Source organism: Ascaphus truei, chromosome 4, assembly GCF_040206685.1.
Source record: "Ascaphus truei isolate aAscTru1 chromosome 4, aAscTru1.hap1, whole genome shotgun sequence".
Classification (NCBI taxonomy): domain Eukaryota; kingdom Metazoa; phylum Chordata; class Amphibia; order Anura; family Ascaphidae; genus Ascaphus; species Ascaphus truei.
In genome coordinates, this window is record NC_134486.1 from 254,518,020 (window position 1) to 254,542,542 (window position 24,523).

The 24,523-nt window shown below is 45.6% G+C and overlaps 1 protein-coding gene across 4 annotated transcripts in view; it reads left to right on the top strand.

Annotated features, from left to right (window-relative positions):
• Nucleotides 1-24,523, top strand: part of LAMA2 (laminin subunit alpha 2) — a 736,088-nt gene that overhangs the window by 416,577 nt on the left and 294,988 nt on the right. For 3 of the 4 annotated variants that reach the window (XM_075597283.1, XM_075597284.1, XM_075597285.1), the window contains exons 21-23: nucleotides 8,585-8,848; nucleotides 14,557-14,737; nucleotides 21,133-21,269. In XM_075597283.1, the coding sequence (XP_075453398.1) occupies nucleotides 8,585-8,848; nucleotides 14,557-14,737; nucleotides 21,133-21,269 (582 nt within the window). The remainder of the gene's footprint in view (nucleotides 1-8,584; nucleotides 8,849-14,556; nucleotides 14,738-21,132; nucleotides 21,270-24,523) is intronic. The other variant, XM_075597286.1, reaches the window with a different exon arrangement.

The window sequence follows — 24,523 nt, forward strand, 5'->3', positions numbered from 1 at the left end:
TATATATATATATATATATATTTCACTAATACTTCAAATATTTTTATTCCATCAGAACATATGACATACTGTAAGTATTGATTTGTGCTTTAGTACAGTGGCAACGTGTTTACTCATAATAATACATTTTAGAAGTACTTCAATTTCATTTGACATAAACTGCTGTCTTTCATTTCTAACATTTTCCTTCCGGAGATTAATATATTGAAAAACCTGTCATACAAATCCTGTAGATTTTTCTGTTGATTTCCTTCACCATTCACGTGTTGAAAGCATTTGCAGTGTCTATTCATCATCTGAAGCTGGGACCTATTCAACTAAAACATGTTTTTGTTAATACAAAAAATAAAATGTCATTGTAGAAGGCCAGTATTTAGAATGTGATGCTTTCTGGGTAGTTTTACCCCTTCAGTGTAAGAGGGTTTTCAAATGAGTTTTCTATGTGCCCCTGGCCCTAAAAGGGTCAATGGAGTAGTATGCACTCACAAAGTAAAAAGTAAAAAAATAGCAAGGTGAACAAAAAAATATGACTAAACAGTACAATTGAAAAGCCTATGCCTGGCTTTGAGCTTTGTGCAAAGGCAGCGTATTAGCTTTGTGGAAAACTAAGGTACAGAATCTGAAACACTTTTTTTATATTTAACTATGGAAGTGGTGGTATTATGTACTAAACACAAAGGGCTATGTTACTGAATGTCATTCAATGTGGTACAAGCCATATTATTACCATACTGTAGCATTTTCATGGAATGTCCTAATTGCTCCAGTGATTGGATAAATAGTCCATGTAAAGGTAGTCTGAGGGACATATTTATAAAGCAGTCTTTGTCATAAGGCACCTTCTGGCATTGTTAGACCCCTTACAGCTTTACAAGTCAATGGACTGTAAGGTGTCTTACAGAACTGGAAGATGTTAGAAGACTGCTTGGTAAATATGGGTCACAATTTTAGAGTAGATTTTTTATGTACTGATCAATGGAAGTTTCCATGCGGTAGTGCCCCAATTGGCACCATTACAGTTTTAAATAATATCCCATGGAAAACAGGGCATTACCTACCCATTAATGCCCAGCGTGGAAGAGTATTTACCAACCTGGGCATTATTATTATTAAGCTAAATGTGTATTGTTTCATTATTATTTTTTTAAATACGAAAATTATCAACATGGCCTTTCTCCCTCACACCCATTGCTCCAGCAGCCCGCCTCTTAACACCACCCACTTTCCTCAAACCCACTCAGGGATCGCCCCACCCGCCAAGCCATGTGCTCAATCTGGATTGTCTCTCCAGACCAAATCACCTCACTCCCACCCGCCCACACTGAACAATATATCTCCCTGCCACTGCCCCTCCATTCCTCCAGATCAAATCACCACCTTTCGCTCCTCTGGACCAAATCACATAGCTCGGCATCAATCACTTCCATCCAACCCCTCCTCAATCACTTCCTTATTATCCGCCCATCCATAACAATCACTTCCACCAACCTGCCGCTCTGCATACATCTCTTCCCTCCCACCCACCTCTCCACATAAATAACTTCCCACCCACCCCAACAAATCAATCATTTCCCTTCCTCCCACCGACACCTCCACATAAACCACTTCTCTCCCACCCCTCCTCAATCACTTCCATCTCGCCAGCCCCTCTGCATAAATCATTTCCCTTCCACCCACCACTCTTCATCAATCCTGTTCCTCAAACCGGTCCTTCCTCATCAATCCCATCCCTCCCACCCGCCCTTCATCAATCACTTCCCTCCCACCCGCCCTTCATCAATCACTTCCCTCCCACCCGCCCTTCATCAATCACTTCCCTCCCACCCGCCCTTCATCAATCACTTCCCTCCCACCCGCCCTTCATCAATCACTTCCCTCCCACACGTCCATCTTCAAATACTTCCTTCCCACCCGCCCTTCAACAATCACTTCCCTCCCTCCCGCCCTTCATCAATCACTTCCCTCCCTCCCGCCCTTCATCAATCACTTCCCTCCCTCCCGCCCTTCATCAATCACTTCCCTCCCACCCGCCCTTCATCAATCACTTCCCTCCCACCGGCCCTTCATCAATCACTTCCCTCCCTCCCACCCGCCCTTCATCAATCACTTCCCTCCCTCCCACCCGCCCTTCACAATCACTTCCCTCCCTCCCACCCGCCCTTCATTAATCACTTCCCTCCCTCCCGCCCTTCATCAATCACTTCCCTCCCTCCCACCCGCCCTTCATCAATCACTTCCCTAATTCATCAATCACTTCTCTCCCTCCCACCCGCCCTTCATCAATCACTTCTCTCCCTCCCACCCGCCCTTAATCAATCACTTCTCTAGTCATCAATCGCTTCCCTCCCTCCCACCCGCCCTTCATCAATCACTTCCCCCCCTCCCACCCGCCCTTCATCAATCACTTCCCTCCCACCCGCCCTTCATCAATCACTTCCCTCCCACCCGCCCTTCATCAATCACTTCCCTCCCACCCGCCCTTCATCAATCACTTCCCTCCCACCCGCCCTTCATCAATCACTTCCCTCCCACCCGCCCTTCATCAATCACTTCCCTCCCACCCGCCCTTCATCAATCACTTCCCTCCCTCCCACCCGCCCTTCATCAATCACTTCCCTCCCACCCTTCATCAATCACTTCCCGCCCTTCATCAATCACTTCCCTCCCTCCCGCCCTTCATCAATCACTTCCCTCCCTCCCACCCTTCATCAATCACTTCCCTCCCTCCCGCCCTTCATCAATCACTTCCCTCCCTCCTGCCCTTCATCAATCACTTCCCTCCCTCCCGCCCTTCATCAATCACTTCCCTCCCTCCTGCCCTTCATCAATCACTTCCCACCCTCCCGCCCTTCATCAATCACTTCCCAATTCATCAATCACTTCCCTCCCTCCCAACCGCCCTTCATCAATCACTTCCCTCCACCCGCCCTTCATCAATCACTTCCCTCCCTCCCACCCGCTATTCATCAATCATTTCCCTCCCACCCGCCCTTCATCAATCACTTCCCTCCCACCCGCCCTTCATCAATCGCTTCCCTCCCACCCGCCCTTCATCAATCGCTTCCCTCCCACCCGCCCTTCATCAATCGCTTCCCTCCCTCCCGCCCACCCTTCCTCATCAATCACTTCCCTCCCGCCTGCCCGCCCTTCCTCATCAATCACTTACCTCCCGCCCGCCCCTCAGCAATCACTTCTCTCCCGCCCGCCCCTCCGCAATCACTTCCTTCCCGCCCGCCATCACTTCCCTCCCGCCCGCCCCTCCGCAATCACTTCCCTCCTCCCGCCCCTCCGCAATCACTTCCCTCCTCCCGCCCCTCCGCAATCACATCCCTCCCGCCCGCCCCTCCGCAATCACTTCCCTCCCGCCCACCCCTCCGCAATCACTTCCCCCCGCCCACCCCTCCGCAATCACTTCCCTCCCACCTGCCCGACCCTCCGCAATCACTTCCATTCTGCCCACCCCACCGCAATCACTTCCCTCCCACCTGCCCGACCCTCCGCAATCACATCCCTTTCGCCCGCCCCTCCGCAATCACTTCCCTCCTGCACGCCCCTCCACAATCACTTCCCTCCCGCCCACCCCTCCGCAATCACTTTCCCCCGCCCACCCCTCCGCAATCACTTCCCGCCCACCCCTCCGCAATAACTTCCCTCCCACCTGCCCGACCCTCCGCAATCACTTCCATTCCGCCCACCCCTCCGCAATCACTTCCCGCCCTCCCCACCGCAATCACTTAAACTCCCACCTGCCTGCCCCTCCGCAATCACTTCCCGCCTGCCCCTCCGCAATCACTTCCCTCCCGCCCGTCCTTCCGCAATCACTTCCCGCCCGCCCCTCCCCAATCACTTAACCTCCCGCCCGCCCCTCCGCAATCACTTCCCTCCGACCGCCCCTCCGCAATCACTTCCCGCCCGCCCCTCCCCAATCACTTAACCTCCCGCCCCTCTGCAATCACATAACCTCCCGCCCACCCCACCGCAATCACTTCCCCCCGCCCACCCCTCCGCAATCACTTCCCGCCCACCCCACCGCAATCACTTAAACTCCCACCTGCCTGCCCCTCCGCAATCACTTCCCGCCCACCCCTCCGCAATCACTTCCCGCCTGCCCCTCCGCAATCACTTCCCGCCCGTCCCTCCGCAATCACTTCCCGCCCGCCCCTCCCCAATCACTTAACCTCCCGCCCGCCCCTCCGCAATCACTTCCCTCCGACCGCCCCTCCGCAATCACTTCCCGCCCGCCCCTCCCCAATCACTTAACCTCCCGCCCCACCGCAATCACTTAACCTCCCGCCCGCCCCACCGCAATAACTTAACCTCACACCCGCCTGCCCCTCCGCAATCACTTCCTGCCTGCCCCTCCGCAATCACTTAACCTCTCGCCCGCCCCTCCGCAATCACTTAACCTCCCGCCCGCCCCTCCGCAATCACTTAACCTCCCGCCCGTCCCTCCGCAATCACTTCCCTCCCATCCGTCCATCCCAAATCACTTCCCTCCCACCCGTCCCTCCGCAATCACTTCCCGCCCGCCCCTCCGCAATCACTTCCCTTCCGCCCGCCCCTCCGCACTCACTTCCCTCCCGCCCGCCACTCCGCAATCACTTCCCTCCCTCCCATCCGCCCCTCCGCCCCTCCGCAATCACTTCCCTCCCACCCATCCGCAATCACTTCCCTCCCTCCCATCCGCCCCTCCGCAATCACTTCCCTCCCATCCACCCCTCCGCAATCACCTCCCTCCCATCCTCCCTCCGCAATCACTTCCCTCCCACCCGCCCCTCCGCAATCACTTCCCTCCCACCCGCCCCTCCGCAATCACTTCCCTCCCACCCGCCCCTGCGCAATGACTTCCCTCCCTCCCATTCGCCCCTCCGCAATCACTTCCCTCCCTCCCATTCGCCCCTCCGCAATCACTTCCCTCACTCCCATTCGCCCCTCCGCAATCACTTCCTTCCCTCCCATTCGCCCCTCCACAATCACTTCCCTCCCTCCCATTCGCCCCTCTGCAATCACTTCCCTCCCTCCCATCCGCCCCTCCGCAATCACTCCCCTCCCATCCACCCCTCCACAATCACCTCCCTCCCTCCCATCCACCCCTCCGCAATCACTTCCCTCCCATCCGCCCCTCCGCAATCACTTCCCTCCCGCCCCTCCGCAATCACTTCTCTCCCACCCGCCCCTCCGCAATCACTTCTCTCCCACCCGCCCCTCTGCAATCACTTCCCTCCCTCCCATCCGCCCCTCCACAATCACTTCCCTCCCTCCCATCTGCCCCTCTGCAATCATTTCCCTCCCTCCTGCCCGCCCCTCCGCAATCACTTCCCTCCCGCCCGCCACTCCGCAATCACTTCCCTCCCGCCCCTCCGCAATCACTTCCCTCCCGCACGCCCGTCAGCAATCACTTCCCTCCCGCCCGCCCCTCCGCAATCACTTCCCTCCCGCCCGCCCCTCCGCAATCACTTCCCTCCCACTTTTCCCTCCGCAATCACTTCCCTCCCGCCCGCCCCTCCGCAATCACTTCCCTCCCACCCGCCCCTCCGCAATCACTTCCCTCCCACCCGCCCCTCCGCAATCACTTCCCTCCCACCCGCCCCTCCGCAATCACTTCCCTCCCTCCCATCCGCAATCACTTACCTCCCACCTGCCCCTCCGTAATAATTTACCTTCCTCCCACCCGCCCTTCCGCAATCACTTCCCTCGCTCCCACCCGCCCATCCGCAATCACTTCCCTCCCACCCACCCCGCCGCAATCACTTCCCTCCCACCCACCCCGCCGCAATCACTTCCCTCCCACCCGCCCCTCCGCAATCACTTCCCTCCCACCCGCCCCTCCGCAATCACTTCCCTCCCTCCCGCCCCTTCGCAATCACTTCTCTCCCACCCGCCCCTCCGCAATCACTTCCCTCCCACCCGCCCCTCTGCAATCACTTCCCTCCCTCCCGCCCCTCCGCAATCACTTCTCTCCCACCCGCCCCTCCGCAATCACTTCCCTCCCTCCTGCCCCTCCGCAATCACTTCTCTCCCACCCGCCCCTCTGCAAACACTTCCCTCCCTCCCACCTGCCCATCTGCAATCATTTAGCCCCTCCGCAATCACTTCCCTCCCTCCCACCCGCCCCTCCGCAATCACTTCCCTCCCACCCGCCCCTCCGCAATCACTTCCCTCCCTCCCACCCGCCCCTCCGCAATCACTTCACTCCCACCCGCCCCTCCGCAATCACTTCCCTCCCACCCGCCCCTCCGCAATCACTTCCCTCCCACCCGCCCCGCCGCAATCACTTCCCTCCCACCCGCCCCGCCGCAATCACTTCCCTCCCACCCGCCCCGCCGCAATCACTTCCCTCCCACCCGCCCCTCCGCAATCACTTTCCTCCCACCCGCCCCTCCGCAATCACTTCCCTCCCACCCGCCCCTCCGCAATCACTTCCCTCCCTCCCGCCCCTCCGCAATCACTTCCCTCCCACCCGCCCCGCCGCAATCACTTCCCTCCCACCCGCCCCGCCGCAATCACTTCCCTCCCACCCGCCCCGCCGCAATCACTTCCCTCCCACCCGCCCCTCCGCAATCACTTTCCTCCCACCCGCCCCGCCGCAATCACTTCCCTCCCACCCGCCCCTCCGCAATCACTTTCCTCCCACCCGCCCCTCCGCAATCACTTCCCTCCCACCCGCCCCTCCGCAATCACTTCCCTCCCTCCCGCCCCTCCGCAATCACTTCCCTCCCACCCGCCCCTCCGCAATCACTTCCCTCCCACCCGCCCCGCCGCAATCACTTCCCTCCCACCCGCCCCGCCGCAATCACTTCCCTCCCACCCGCCCCGCCGCAATCACTTCCCTCCCACCCGCCCCTCCGCAATCACTTTCCTCCCACCCGCCCCTCCGCAATCACTTCCCTCCCACCCGCCCCTCCGCAATCACTTCCCTCCCACCCGCCCCTCCGCAATCACTTCCCTCCCTCCCGCCCCTCCGCAATCACTTCTCTCCCACCCGCCCCTCTGCAAACACTTCCCTCCCTCCCATCCACCCCTCTGCAGTCACTTAGCCCCTCCGCAATCACTTCCCTCCCTCCCACCCGCCCTTCCGCAATCACTTCCCTCCCACCCGCCCTTCCGCAATCACTTCCCTCCCACCCGCCCCTCCGTAATCACTTCCCTCCCACCCGCCCCTCCGCAATCACTTTCCTCCCACCCGCCCCTCCGCAATCACTTCCCTCCCACCCGCCCCTCCGCAATCACTTCCCTCCCACCCGCCCCTCCGCAATCACTTCCCACCCGCCCGCCCCTCCGCAATCACTTGAAATTCAGAAATCCGTCCACGGGTTGTGTCCAATGGTCGGATTTTGATGAATCCACGCAGATAGAAACCACCCAAATCCGGATTTTACACCGCGAAACGGATATTGGGGTAACATCAGGGAAACAGTCTCTCTATTGCTGACATTAATCCTATGCTAACAAGCTGTAGGTTAGTTGCTTTTTCTGCCTGTAATTAGCTGTGAGGATACCATGTAACTTTATTTTAGGCAACGTCACAGTACGAGTCCTGATTTAACAGAGCTTTGTGGATCCAGGCCTTTGGCTGCGTCCATAGCACGGGAAGCCGTGCTGAGCCGTGCGGACGCGCTGAGCCCCTGCATCCTCAATGAGGATGCCTTGAGAGGGGGCTCACACGAGCGTCCGCAGGCGTGCTGACGCGTTGGATTTTCAGCCGACAGCCAAGCTGTTTTTCAGAGCGGTGTCAGCTGAAAACATCCAATCAGCGCGAGGCAGTGTCAACATCACGGCGCCGTGACGTCGGCGCCGTGACGTTGACGTTGGTGCATTGCGGGCGATTGCCCAGCGACGTCACAGCCCCGCCTCCCGATCGTGCCCGCTGGCTCGCTTGCATGAGCATGAAATTGCACAGATTTCAGCAGGCGAGCCTCAGCGTCAGCGCGCCTCAGCACTGCTACCCCCTCTATGGGCGTGGCCTTAGTCTTGATCCTGAGTGCAGTCTCTTTTCACCCCATTAGTGCTCTATGCATAGAGTACTTCAGGTGATTTTACAACAAGAAAAACACAGTGATTGCCTGCTGTACTTCTACTTATGTTGTAAACCTCTTTTTGTTCCAGTTCTTTTATATCTCCTTCATTACAAAGTAATTTCCATTAGAATTTTGCTTTTATGATGATCTAACTGCCATCACAGGAGCAGCACATACTGTATGCAGTACTGCTGCTGCGCAAAAATAAATACAATGCTTTTTGATGGCTGGAAAATAGTAGCCACTTTATTATTCTCTTCACTAAAGAAAGTGCTTTTCTTTAACTGTGTGTGAACAAATAGGATGTAACAAAATGTGTCCAGGATCATCTATCTTTTAATTACAATTAGCATTTGTTCTCTTCTGTATGCCAGAACCCACATGAAATATTCAGCAGTTATTGTCAGCCTTTATTATCTTCTGCAACACATTATGTTCCGTCTTGTAATAATATCATGCATGGATGTCAGAGCTCAGTAACTTTACAATCTATCCTGCACTCTTTTCTGTCTTTGCTGTACCTTAACATTTCCATCTTACTATTCTTTTGCCTTTATCTCTAAAAGCCCAACTGTTGGTGGGACTCCGAGAAGCAGATATGCTTGCCATGCGGCTGTAGTGTAAGTGGCTCAATGTCACTGCGCTGTGACATAACAGGGAGGTGTATCTGTAAACCAGAATTCTTTGGGAAGCGCTGTGATCTCAAAAGGCAGGTGTATGAGAGGAAATATCCCACCCGGACATCACAGAGCATCCAAGCCCCAACTCGGAGATGGAGTTTCACCAGTGCCAGAGGTTGTCCCCGTGGTGCTTACAAACCAACTGTTTTGGTAAATAGTTGTGCAGTTAGTTACTGCATGACCTGGAGTTCAGCATTTGTGCATGTAGTGGACGGTCCTGTGACTTTTTGAAAAACTAACAGTGTTTGCAAAATGATGGTACTATTTGAATTCAAACCGAATATGCAATAGTTTATATGTTCAGTGGTTTTTGCTAGAGTTGTGCATTTTACTGGGACCATTATATGTGCCATTAAAAGTGCAGTCATATTTTACACACATTTAGCAGTACATACTCTGTTAAAAAATACAGCATAGCTCAACCACCCAGTAGCAATAATGGCAAAAATACAGTAAGAGAGTTAAAAATGTCTGTGACTATGATTGCTCATTTGCATGTCATTACCCAGAATCATTGGTTACAGTAGAAGCACTGTGTAGTGTGTGATTATGGGGTAAGACAGGGTTTGGGACATATGAATGTGCTCATACTGTAAGTGTTCTTTATCATTGCTGTGAACTTTAATTCATGAACTTAATGATGTTACATGATTAAAGAGCTTTCACTGTAACACTGGAGGCACTAATAAGCACAAGTAAAGAAATTATGACTACATATTGCCCCATACCCCATATAGTAGTTTTGTAAGTTTACTATACTGGCTAACAGTGTAATCAGTTCATGGCAACCCACAAATTGCATTGTACATTCTACTTAGCAGTGATAGGAACAGCTTCCTTGAAACCATTGCATGTTTTTAATTGTTTTGTTTTTTAGTGGATTTTCTTATTATAAAGAATGAAACTAATGCATGATGCTGCTTCTGTCTTTAGTGTATCAGGGGGAGATTCTCTAAATTCTGAAAACCATTGATTCCAATTTGCCACATCAAGTTATTCTGTGGCTTCATTATAAAATAGTATGCTACAGAACACAGTCAGATGAAACACATCACTTGTTGGTTGTTGGGCAACACATCATATTGTGCAATATGTTAATCAGACAGAATGTTTTCCTCAGCAGAAGCTCAAAATGTAGCAGCCATACCATATTTAGTTTATGTTTTCTTTTATTAAAATGAGCTCTGTTCAGTAATGATTAGTGTAGTAAAAAATTGGATAACAAATAATTCCTTAGATATAGGTATGTTTTTTTACCTATCTAAAATAATCTATAATGGAGTAATATTTTCTTGATTCACCTCCTGTCATATAAAGTCCTTCCTAGCACCAGAGTGATTAAAGCGCAATCTGCTGTATCCCGCCCGAATCAGCGATATCTGCTATTGACTTTAATGGCTAAGATCGCTGAGTCGGGCGCGATGCAGCGGTTCATGCTTTGATAACTCCAGGGCATAGATTGATCCATGTATTTACTGGATCACGGCTCATGTTAATGTATTTTCTTTTTTAATTTAGGTTCAAAATTACTTGGAAGTTAACTGATACCCTTCAAATAGTAATCTAATGTATTAGACCTTGTGAAATCACATGCAAGTAGATAAAATCATTAGACATCACATGTTGTGCTATGGTTTAACCCAGGGGTGTGTAAACTGGGGGGCGCAAGACTTTTCGGGAGGGGGGCGGCAGTTGCAGCGGCCCCACACTCTTCCCCCAAGGCATTTAAATTAATGCTGGGGGATCGCGTGAGGCCTCTGCAACTTCACTTACCTTCTCTTCGGCAACGCGGCATCATTTGATGCCGAGAGCCGGAGACAAGGTAAGGGAGGGGGGGGCAAGAGCAGGGAGGGAAGCAGGCAGGGGAGCGCAGCAGGGAAGGATTGTGTACCCCTGGTTTAACCTACCAGATAGTACAATACATTGCTGGATTAAAGCCACAGATCATTTTGTTCATCCCTCATTTAAAATTAACATCCTGCACCAGCTCCCCCACTTCTTATGCTTGAAGGGCCTAGTACCAGAACGTCCTCATATTCTCCACTTTTAGTAGAGCAGGGATTGGCCGGGATTGGCCGGGATTGGCAGGGATTGGCAGGGATTGGCCAACTTCAGTCCTCAAGGGCCATCAACAGGTCTGGTTTTAAAAATATTACTGCTTCAGCACAGGTGGATCAATCAGTGGCTCAGTCATCTGACCTATTGGTGGACCTTGAGGTCTGGAGTTGGCCACCCATGTAGTAGAGGAACCTTTGTAGGTTTATTTTTGTCATGATTCATCAAGTAGAGGAATTCTGGTAGGTGGATTTATCTCATGAATTAGGGGTGTCAGTTTAAAATGAAATTGAGGGAGAAGAAATTTTGGGAAGTAGAAAGAATGTAGAAAGTAGAAAGAATGTGGAGATGTTTAGTGTCTCTATTGATTGCTAATTGTTTGTTGTACTTGTTTAAAAATATGTCACTTCTTAAATACACTTTCATTAGGCCCGACTGCCTTCATTTTATAAATAAGCTCTATACACACACACCAGTATTTTGAAGACGTAAATGCCTTCAAACTTCTGTTAGATGTTCATAAACATCTACTGTATAAACCATTTTCAAGTTGACTAAATAACCAACCAAATGTATAACTTTAAAGTAATCTATCAGCAAACAAACAGTGATAGACAGCACTCAAAAGAAAGGAATAATAAGTATGATGCAGGATGCAACAGGAGCCTAGGGGACCCTAATTCCCCTAAAATCATGAACAAACACAAACAAATGTTCCAACACTCACTGTCTAGAGTAAAAATGATTATCAACTAGAGGAAAATGTCCAAACTATAAATGAATTTAATATGAACACAAGAAAACAATGACTTGGAGTAATGTCAATGACTTGGAGTAATGTACCACAATGGAAACAATGCCTCTGGGGTGAGGGGTGTGGGGAAAGAATGCAGGGAGAGGGAGTAAACAACAGAACACAGAAAGGGGAAAAAACACAACATAGGAAGGAGGGCATGCTAGGGGGGCAACGTTTCGAGGTAAGAACCGCTTCTTCAAGCCCGTTCCCGCTTGTCCAAAGGGACCAAGACGTACTTCCCAAATCCCTCTTTCCCCACCACAACGTCCAGCCCTGTCTCACAATATAATATAATGTGCCAGACAGCAAAGCACGAAGCTAATGAAAGTCCATAATCAGCAGGAGTTCCGAACGAGAAAGCAATGTAAAGCAAAGTCAAACCGTCCTTATCAGCAACCTGTCTCTTCTGTGATCCTGCTTTGAGAAGCGCGTTTTATAAATGAGCTCTATATGCATACACAAGTATTTTGAAGACTTAAATGCCTTCAAAACTTCAAAAACATCTACTGTATAAACCATTTTCAAGTTGACTAAATTACCAATCAAATGTATAACTTTAAAGTAATCTATGTATCACACCATTCTGCTGTAAATAAGAATATATGTGTTTATATACTACTGTATATCTAGCACCTAGATTGGTTTAGAGGGGAACAAATCTGAATTAATTTTGCACCATATAAAATGTATATTTATTTATTCTTTGTGCATAAAACTTCATTACGGCATTATTATTTTTATAATATATATTGCATTTTTATTATTATGGCACTGCACATTGTGGTTTAGATATTTTTCTCATGTGTTTTCTCTTTAGTTACAGTACTAACAATCTGTATTTCTTCAGCTGTTTGTGACATCTGTTCAAAATGAGATACACAATGTATTGTTGACTTTAATAGGTCTTTTTGATGGTGGAGTCTCTGAAAGTTCAAGAAACCTGTAAATAATAATTTTACATCTAAATCTAATTTACACATGCTGTTGTCAAGTGATGAATTCTCCAATATATAATCATGCAGTTAAAGTATCCATACTTAAATCCTTGAGTTTTTAAAGTTACTGTAGTTTGTAAATATGTTATGGGACTTATTTGGGTGGCATATTTTCCCCAGCTAATTCCTTTGTGTGATTTTACACAAACATTACATCAGATTACACTGTCAAACCCCTATCTCTCTTCCATTTACTCTCCTTTATTGTGTCGCTGATAAAAAAAATGGGAGAGATAAAAGTATAGGAGTCACTTGTTTAATAAATACTCTAATATTAATATTGTCAAAGAAACAACATATTTCCATGGTTACCTTTTTTTTTTTTTTTTAAAGAAGCCAACATCTTTACAAAATCTTTTTAGGGTTAGTTTAGGGTTTTTTGGGTTAGCTAACACGGCACCATTGATTACTCACTGTTTATCATGTATGTAAATACATGTTAAAGATCCATATTGTCCAAATATACATGTAATATATCTTTACATGTACATAATTCTGAACCTGCACATTAGCCATTGGCACAATTTGATTAAGTTCCTGCAGGTATTGATTACTTTAAAGGGTAAAACGACACGTTTATAAAAGGATCCACTGCAGTAGTGTGTTGATGCTAATGTTGGGAGTTTGAAATGGCAACACTATTTAAATCTCACTCATTAAATCCACCACCGTACACATTACTTATTTTGAGAAGCTCCTTCTAATTTGCAGCTAGAATGTCCAAGAAATTATTTATGCATGTATTGATTCTCATTATTTGTGTCTAATTTGTTTGGAGTTCAGTTTCTCCTGTACTAATTTCCTACTTACCATTTTGTGCAAACGTTTGAAATGTAATGTGTGACTAGGTTAGTTAAATATAGTCTAATTCTAAGACCACGATTCTGTTTAGGCCTTAGAGTAATGCTTTGTAGACCATAAATGTCCATCAATGTTGCCAGTGTAACAGCCACATGTTTTCTCTAGTCTCCCATTCCTCTCTCAGGCACCATTCTTTCGATATCTGGAAAGAATTACAGTACAACAACATACACTACCTCACTAACATTGTCCATATTGTCTTCATAAATAATAAGGAGCATGTCCAAATTGTCCAGATACTGAAGAAAATGTGCATTGCAGAGATGTGAATAATGAATGTTTCATAGTAGCATATTTCACCTGCATTAAAGTCGTTCCACAGAGGAACATTGGGGGTGTTCTGTCCCGAGCTCACTGTGGCAAGTGAGTAGAGGCAGGAAGCTTAACTCAATCCCATAAACCAAGCAAGGGGAAGCTTCTTATTTGCTGAAGTGTTTATTGGGCACAACAAAGAAATAAAAAGGTGAAAAGGTACTGAGGGCAAACACTGTTGGATGGGAACAATGGAGAGGAAAGGGAGCTAGCATGGCAAATGGTATAATGCTAGGTAATAGGGATAGGTAAATTACATTCACTTTACTAGAGGAGATAAGTGAGGTGACTGCTCATGATGGCTGCTGGCTGAAAGAAGAAGGGGATAGGAACTGACAAGCAGGAAATATAGCAGGCAAAAAAACAAGAGCCAGTGGTCCTGGATCATACCAATCAGCCAGTGGAAGAGTTGCTAGGCAACAGGCTGAGAAGCCAACAAGGGAGGTACATTGTAACAACATATACTGAGTATGGACAGCAGTTACATAACAGGGAGGAAACTATACAGGGGCCAAAACAGGGTGACATCAACCCTCTGTCCTTGTGAGGCAATCTTTGCACTGTACAGTATCATGTGTGTTCTACTTGTTTAGCCTATGGCCACCATATTGCAAATAAGTGAACCATATTTAAATGTAGAAGCACTATAGAATTTAGCATTGGCTGAACCACCGTAGCCGAGACACAACACAGCACACTTCCTATGGTCTACTCTCATGGGATCACAAATATTCTAACCGAAATTTAGATGAATTTTGATTTCCTTTTTACCATTATATAATGTTGTTTATTTATTTATTTTTTTACTAAGCGCTTTATTTTGTTTCTCCCTATGCCAGCCGCAAATGTTTGGCCTGCAGACTTCACAAGGCTGTCTTCCGTGTAACTGTAATTCTTTCGGCTCCAAATCTTTTGACTGTGATGACAGTGGGCAGTGCCGCTGCCAGCCTGGCGTGTTTGCGAACAAATGTGACCGTTGCGCTCATGGATTTTTCGATTTCCAAGAAGGGGGATGTACACGTATGTAAAACGTTTGTTTCTCTCACAGAATTTCAGAACAGCATTGCTTATTTGCAGAGTATGTTTTTTTTAATCAACAAATTTATATACACTTCTAATTATAACATTCAAATATTCTAATTTTAATTATTTTGGTAAATAAACTTTATCAGTAAAGAAAAATATACGACAGATATAGATGCCGGATAATTATGTGAGGACTTAAGAATTTAGGTTGGATTCATATTTTTATACATTACCCCAGTTACCCATAACACAGTTTATTTACCCTGTGGGGAAAACAATTCATCCAGTATTAGTAATAGACACTTAGGGCTCTATGCAGTAAGCAGCGGAAAGGCATTTCTCGCCACTTTCCCGTCTAAAAAGCCTATCCGTATTCAGAAAGGGGCGAGAAAGGGGCGGGATTCAAAAAAACTGCCGGTTTGGTTGGCGGTTTTTTTTTCCCGCCGGTGGCGGGGCGAGAAGGCACTTTCCGCCAAAAAATCCAACTTTTTCCGCCACGCTGTATTCTAGTAGAGGCGAGTAGCTAAGCGGAGCTATTCGCCTCTCTAGAATACCGTTTTGCTGGCGGATCAGCCACGCAAGAAAAAGATGGCAAGTTGCTGCTCAGAGGCAGCGGATGAGTGGTGGATCGGCACTTAGAAAAAATTCAGGCCTTTTTCCTGGCTGGGATTGATGCCGGGGGTCTCCGGAGCTGATACCATTAATATCAGCACTGGACCCCCCCCGGCATGCATCCGAGGCAGGAAAAATGCATTTAAAGCCCACTTCATTACCTTAGCGGTAGGGGGTTAAACAGCCGTGCCAGCTTTATTGTGGGTAGCGGGGGTGGGTGAAGGGGGTATTTGGCCCTTGTTGTTTGTTTAGGGCTTGCGGGGGGGTTGCGGGTGCACTTAACCCCTTCACGACCGTAGCGGTTAATACCGCTACGGTCATGAAGGGGTTAAGGCCTCCCACTACCCACCCGCAAGCCCTAAACAACCACCTTTGGGGCTAATACCCCCTTCACCCACCCCCACTACCCACAATAAAAAAAAATACACACACCAGCCCCACACTAACTAAATGTATATATATGTGTGTGTGTGTGTGTGTGTGTGTGTGTGTGTGTGTGTGTGTGTGTGTGTGTGTGTGTGTGTGTGTGTGTGTGTGTGTGTGTGTATATATATATATATATATATATATATATATATATATATATATATATATATATATGACCCCAACAATACCTACACCCCCCTAACATACAAAACAGTAATGGGCACAATGACTATTATCCACAAATGGATAATAGTGCAGTTGTCCATTTAAAATACATACAGAACAATAAAGACATTAAATACATATAGCACTCACCCATGTGCGGCTGCCACGTTGAAGGCCATCCTCATCTTCATCCTGCCCATGCCCCATCCGCTTCTGCAAAACAGACACAAGAATAAAAACATCCAATGTAATGTCCCCTAACCCCTTAATCACCATAGCGGTTATTAACCGCTACAGTCATTAAGGGGTTAACCCACCATCACCCACATACCCTCCCACACTAACCCCCCCACCCCTTGAGGCCTAACCACCCTCACCCACTACCCACAAGGGAGGCCTACCACATACCCTTGGGGCCAATACCCCCTCCCCCCAACACATACAGTACAATAATGTGCCAAATAACTATTATCCACATAGGGATAATACATTATTTGGCCATTATTAAACACATTAAATATTGTAGTAAAATAAAGAAAATTCTACTAACCTCATCAATAAGAAGGCTCCGTCGCCACATCATCCTTGGGGTCCGTTGCCAAAATAATAAATATCCAATACATATCAATGACATTACCATACCAATGAACCCCATAATCACCTTATCGGGTACTAACCTCAAAGGTAATTAAGGGGTGAAGCCATCCTGCAATGGCAACACCACTTATGCATAACATCCTCAATGAATTAAAAAGCAATTTCCTAAACAAATCTCATGTGATCATTCAATCTGAAGCCTCAAATGCTACTTAAATGCCACTTAGAAGCCCACAAATTACATCTCTCTAATAATAAAATACATTTAACACACATCTATGCATAGCAGCATAGCCACAATCATTTACAATACAGTAAATCAAGCTTTTACAACACTATCATTTCTTACCCTGTATGTATATATCTCTCTAGACATACATACATACATACATACAGTGGCAAGAAATGATATGCATTAAAAATATTAACACATGAAAAAGCAAAAAAAACACAGTTACATTAAATACATTTCTTTTTTTAACTTACCATTACTTGACCCCACCGACTCCCGTTGATCAGCTTACTCACGAACCAATCCACGAACAGGAACCCATAAAATAATAAACCAGAAAATAATAAACATTAAAATAATAAAACACGACAATCCGGGGGTCTTCTAGTTGTAATCCATCTTCATCTGTATTCTTCTACCTTCTTCCGGGGTCTTCTTCCCGTCTGGTGCCACGCCCTGGTCTTCTTTCTTCTCTGGAGGTCCTTCCTCCTCGGCGTCTGGCATCAAAATGAGACGACATAGGCTTTTAAAGGCCTATGACGTCACATTTTCATCATATGATCCCCACAGCCCTGATTGGACCGTGAAAACCATGTGTTTTGGCAGATGTAAAAAAAAATGATGACGTCACTTAAAGGCAAAGAAAGCACAGCCAATCAGAATGGCTTTGCTTCAATTGCCTTTAAGATGTCGTCATGAAAAGAAACATGGCCGGACTCACATGGTACGGCAGCCAATCAGAGCGTGGGAAGTCTATCCCTACTCTGATTGGCTCTAGTAGACCATGTGACAGAGGCTTGGGGAAGAACGGATATGACGTCATTGAAAGCCTGTCACATGGTACTTGAACCAATCAGAGTAGGGATAGACTTCCCACGCTCTGATTGGCTGCCGTACCATGTGAGTCCGGCCATGTTTCTTTTCATGACGTCATCTTAAAGGCAATTGAAGCAAAGCCATTCTGATTGGCTGTGCTTTCTTTGCCTTTAAGTGTCGTCATCATTTTTTTTACATCGGCCAAAACACATGGTTTTCACGGCCCAATCAGGGCCGTGGGAACCATATGACGAAAATGTGACGTCATAGGCCTTTAAAAGCCTATGTCGTCTCATTTTGAAGCCAGACGCCGAGGAGGAAGGACCTCCTACTGAAGAAAGAAGACCAGGGCGTGGCACCAGACGGGAAGAAGACCCCGGAAGAAGGTAGAAGAATACAGATGAAGATGGATTACAACTAGAAGACCACTGGATTGTCGTGTTTTATTATTTTAATGTTTATTATTTCCTGGTTTATTATTTTATGGGTTCCTGTTCGTGGATTGGTTCGTGAGTAAGCTGATCAACGGGAGTCGGTGGGGTCAAGTAATGGTAAGTTAAATAAAGAAATGTATTTAATGTAACTGTGTTTTTTTTTGCTTTTTCATGTGTTAATTTTTTTTTAATGCATATCATTTCTTGCCACTGTATGTATGTATGTATGTCTAGAGAGATATATACATACAGGGTAAGAAATGATAGTGTTGTAAAAGCTTGATTTACTGTATTGTAAATGATTGTGCCTATGCTGCTATGCATAGATGTGTGTTAAATGTATTTTATTATTAGAGAGATATAATTTTTGGGCTTTATGCTGTACTGTAGGTTATAGAGAGGCTTGCTTTAGTATATTGTAATTTTTGGTTTCCTGTTTTGTATGTTTTGAACTTGTTCTCTGTAACGATAGCTATAGTTAATTGTGTAATTGGTATGGATGGTATTTTAATTGTTTAGGGATGTAATTCATGTCTGTTAATTCATTGATGGTGACTTTATTGGATTACATAATATACTTCTTGTGATGTCAGGCTATTTTAGTTGGATTATTGTATTGTTAACATTGATTTGCAGCGTGTACATGTAGTTTACATGTTATGCTACATGTATACACTGTAAATGCAATGTTTTAAGTGGCATTTGAGGCTTCAGATTAAATGATTACATGAGATTTGTTTAGAAAATTGCTTTTTAATTCATTGAGGATGTTATGTATAAGTGGTGTTGCCATTGCAGGATGGCTTCACCCCTTAATTACCTTTGAGGTTAGTACCCGATAAGGTAATTATGGGATTCATTGGTATGTTAATGTCATTGATATGTATTGGATATTTATTATTTTGGCAACGGACCCCAAGGATGATGCTGGTGACGGAGCCTTCTTATTGATGAGGTTAGTAGAATTTTCTTTATTTTACTACGGAATTTAATGTGTTTAATAATGGCCAAATAATGTATTATCCCTATGTGGATAATACTTATTTGGCACAATATCGTATTCTATGTGTTGGAGGGAGGGGGTATTGGCCCCAAGGGTATGTGGTAGGCCTCCCTTGTGGGTAGTGGGTGAGTTTGGTTAGGCCTCAGGGGGTGGGCGGGTTAGTGGGGGAGGGTATGTGGGTGATGGTGGGTTAACCCCTTAATGACTGTAGCGGTTAATAACCACTATGGTGATTAAGAGGTTAGGGGACATTACATTGGATGTTTTTATTCTTGTGTCTGTTTTGCAGAAGCAGATGGGGCATGGGCAGGATGAAGATGAGGAGGGCCTTCATCGTGACAGCCGGACATGGGTGAGTGCTATATGTATTTAATGTCTTTATTTTTTTATTATTATTATCCTTTATTATTCTGTATGTATTTTAAATGGACACATGCACTATTATCCATTTGTGGATAATAGTAATGTTGCCCATTACTGTATTGTATGTTGTGTATTGCTGCTATGTTTATTGGGGGCATTTGTCCCCAATAAACATGCTATTATGCATTAACCCCTTCATTGCCTTAACGGCTATCCGCTATGGTAATGAAGCAGCATTAATGTATTTTAATAATATTGTGCGGGAGCAGGGGGCCCCCTGAGCTGAACCGCATTAAAGACCCCTTTATGGGGTGACGGTATCCCTCTGCTTTGTTTACATTCCGCGGTCACGTGATCGGCACCTTTAAATGCAGAGGGATACCGGCACCTCATAAAGGGGCCTGTATCTCGGGAAGCAGGGGGCCCCCCGACCTGAAACCAATGCGGTTCAGCTCCGGAGACCCCCTGCACATGTACACTATGAATAAAAGTTGTTTTAAAAATAATTTTTATTGTGCTGATGTTTGCGCCGAGAGAGCAGCAGATCTCTCTCTGCTGCAAACACAACTCGGCAGGGGACGGCTTCTCGGCAGTTTCTCGCCAGGCAGCCGTCCCGCAACCGGTTACACGCCATTTCATCAAATGGTGGTGGCTAAGGGGATTCGCCCCTTACAGCATACAGCCAGTTTAACACGCCAAAAACATGGCTAATTGCTAAACTGGCTAATGCATTTTTCCGCCGCTTACTGCATGATACCCTTAGATCAGAGAAGCCAACATGAAATAAGGATCTATCTGAGCTGTCCTAAAGAATACTAATTTTTGATCATGGACAACATGGTAAATTAGATGCCGAGAGAGACCGTCTGTTAACTCCAGGATAACCCCCCGTGGCTGTGCAGCCTAAAAAAGGAAGTAAGTGGAGCAGGAAAAATAGCCTCGTGGAGATGTGGGGTAAGAGCTGCATGCAGACCCGTTTCCAATGTAGGGCAAGCGGCTGCAGATACAGCAGCCAACGGATGGAGTACTACTCACTCACAATAGTCCGTCCGCTCTGTTGCTCCCGGCTGTGCGTTCCCCTCTGGGGGTGAGTGACGCACTTCCTGCGTGACCACGATCAGAGTATAAGCAGAAGAATAGAAGATCGATATCTGGAAGGCATCCTCCTTTGGTTCCTTCCAGTCATGTTCCCTAGTATCCGTTTTATGTAGCTTTAATAAATGGTTTTTACACCAACCCGGTGAGTCTGATATCTACAGGAGCCGCGCCGACATCGATCTTCTATTCTTCCAACATGGTAAATTAGCAATATTCATGTACAGTAACTATTGTTATAGTTCTCTCTCAGTGAGAATTATTACTGTGACAGGTTCAGTGTTCGGCGCAATTACATCGCTTTTACTTTGCAACACAGAAAGGTAGGCATTTACTATGATGATAACGTAACACAATTGCTGCAAAAAGAATCCAGTGATAAATTGTTCTTTACCAATATATCCAAGTATCTGAATTCTATTTGTGCCCAATTAAAATAAACTGAATTAAAAAGCTTTACGCTGTTTAAACTAAAAGTTGAACCTCGTTATTGACGTACTGTATATTGTAATTGCCATATATTTAACAAAGTAAAACTACTTAGAATGTATTTTGTAAAAAGTTATAATTGTCAGGCAGTCGCGCATTAAGCATGCTTGAATCCCTACGCATCTTTTTATAACATCTTTTTTTGTCTCCCACAAAGCTTGTGAATGCCCTCATGTTGGGAATAATTGTGATGCAGACACTGGTCACTGTGTTTGCCCTCCTAATACTATCGGAGAACAGTGTGATAGGTGTGCACCAAATCACTGGGGATACAGCCTTATTACTGGATGCAAGGTGAGTGAATCCATATTTTCTCACTGTAAGTAGTGTTATTATTCTGCTGAGGAAGAACGAAAAGAAAGGAGTCACAAAAATCATGGTTGTTGTTGTCAATGGCTCTATTGATTAGGTGGCTCTCTGCTGAGAATATTGTTTGCAACATCTTACAACAGCTTGCAGCCTATAATTTTCATATCTTTGTTTTTATATATATATACTATCTTTGGTTAGTTTAGTTCTGTGGGATTGTGTTCCAAGACGTACTGTATTAGAAAACAGGTGAGAACTTGCATATGTTGTTCTGTGTTCATGTTAACATTTTTAAATAGATAACCAATTTTCATTGTCCCTGTAGATTCCCTTACATTTCTAATAGTGTTAGAGAGATAAGGAATACATTTATTAGGCACTCTTTATTTTTCTAACAATATTTTGTTAATACAAATATATATTTGCATAAAAAACATCATTGTCACAAATTGTTTTTCAATTTTCTAAGATAGAAGAGGAAATTAATATAATGTAGAGAGGTATGATTCAATTTCCAAAAATGTCAAAAGGGTAGACTCGCATACATAGTTGCTACAAATAAATTATGTTTGTGTATAAAATACCTTCTTTTAAAATGAACCTTTTTTGAGAAACAAAAATATACAATTATGTTGTAGGAGTCTTAAAAATTTCCAAAATTGGGAATTTTTTACAAGAACTTACTACTGTATTTAGATGTTGTTTTAATTCATTGAATTAGCTGTAGTATTCTTTTTTTCAGATACATGTTGAGCTCCTAAATAACACTAATAATAATAATAATAATAATAATAATCTGTATGCAGTATCTTCTTAATTTTGTTGTGCTGCATACAGATACTGTAGATAGGCGTGCAGGTCTTAGTATGCAGTAAAATATGTTTTAAATGAATACTAAACATTGTTGAGACCCTATATTGGTGCCAAAAGTCAAATCCTTGTTATATGTTGGGGTTTGTGTGTGTAACTGTAGGCGGACGCTCACAGAGGTATGCAAGGGAGTCTGGTTATAGTGAAATTAAATAAGGCTTTTATTGCGACTGTTTCCTTAGCATCAGGAAACCATCCAAATAAGGGGTAAACAAAGCTTCTATTCACTTGGGAGTATTTCTAGTGAAATACTATGCAATCCACCACTCCCTTTAGATAAGCATGTCTCCCAGCCCCAAACATATAGCATGAAATGAACAGATATAAAATAGTCTTATAATTGAAAGTCTTATCTGTTCCTTGTGGTTTGGAGGGAAAATCTTCTCTGTTCCTGGTTGCTACCTTTTCTTCAGGATTTGTAAGCATTCAGGTTTAGAAGTTTCCTCTGTGTCTTGCAAGCAGCCTCTTCTGGTACAGTAGACTCAAGTCGTCTGTCCCCATGTCAGTCTCACAAGTTGTGAGAGTAAGGGACAATCTCTGCTTTGTCTCCAAGTTCAGCTCAGGTGTGAGCTAAGGAGTCTCCCTTCCTGTCTCAAAATACAGGCTTTTCTAAGCAATCTAATCAGGCAGGTGGTGTTTGTTAATTGACTACCAGCAGTTAACCACCACACTGCTGGATTAGAGGCACATTACCTGAACAGGGATAACTCCCCTGTTACAGTAACTCTAATGATGCTCGTCTCTAAACAGTAAGTGAACTGCCAGGCTGAGGTAGGATATAGATCATCGACCTGAACCGAGACATAGAGTCCTGAATCGAGTCCTGAATAGTCGGGGTCACAGGCTGGGGTTGAAGCAGGTGTCCATTTAGCTGATAATTGGTTCAAAATCGACTAATATCTCTTTATTTTCATAAATTGACTAATATATACTGATGGGATAATATTCACTTGCTCCAAGTGATACTAACAACAATCACACATATGTATGTACAGTATACACAATCAATAAAATACCAATACAATTATATCTTTGTACATAATTAAAATACATTATCCTGGAAAACATTCATTAAAGATCTGAGACATGGATGAAGTCGTAGTAACGATACAAAGGATCTAATAATTCAAAGTTATAAATCTCAAAATATAAAGGGTATATTACAGATCCTACTACATATCTCTTAATTTAAATATATTTTTATACAGAGAGCCTAAAGATACATTATTCTCTATATATAATGTCCAGTCTCTTTATTTGAGTGATCGGTGGGATCCTGTGCAAGTGTGGACCGAGGTAGAAAGAAAATACACATCTTCTGACACTCTAAAGATTGCAAACTTTCTCCAACTACATGTGGGACATTTTTTAGTTTTTATATGTATCACTGATTTTCACTATTAGAATTATTTTTGGAACTTTCTTTTGCGCTACACCAACCTTAATTGCACATCTCTTATCTAGAAGACTAAGCACACAGTCTGTTAAAAGTTGGAGCAGGGGGGCGTGGCTTGGAGCCTGAATGTGATGGCTGCGTTTATCTGAGGCTCCTCAGGGAAGACTCTCAATCCTGAGCATTACAGTCTCAAACTCGATCCAAAATAATAAAATTTGCGAAAATTAGAGACTGCTGGAAAAGGGGATCATTTTGAGCCTAAAAGGGAGCTAAAGGAACATTAAACAGTTTAAAAATCAAAAGCTGTGGTACCAAGATGAAAGGCAGGGAGAGAGACACGGTGGCCATCTGGTTTTGGCGGACAGCCAGATTGCAGCCAGATCCTGTGCGATCCGAAGGTCTGACGACCGTGGTTGGGGCTGGGGCAGTAAGAAAAGACCCTGCCTGCCTGTATAGTGAACGACAGTGGCGAGGCCCGGCCCAGGACCCAGCGCTGCCCCACAGACCGATAAATAAAAAATAAATTAAGCAGTCGAATACCATCTAAAATGGCCGCCATTGCCCTGCGACCGTGTAGAGAGGAGGGGGAACTGTACACCGGGGCATACCTTGATCCCTGCTGGTGGGTCCGGTCGAGAACGCTCCCCCCCCGTCCTCCTGCACACCCCCCCCCGTCCTCCTGCACCCCGACCCACCCTCCTGCACCCCGTTGTGGAGGGGGAACAAGACAGGGCTTCCACCTGCATCGGAGCTGCCTTGCTCTGTGCGTTCCAGCCTGCGGTTCAGCCGTATCCAAAATGGCCGCCGCCGGCCGGAATTAAAGGCACAGTGTCCCCAGAATAGAAAAGAAGCAAAAAACACAAAAAAAAACAGCTTGACCCTAATCAAGGTACTACTGAAGCATTACAGTATAATAAGTAACATCTAAAAGCACTCATAAACATTTAAAAACAGCTATTCAGGTGCACGCGCA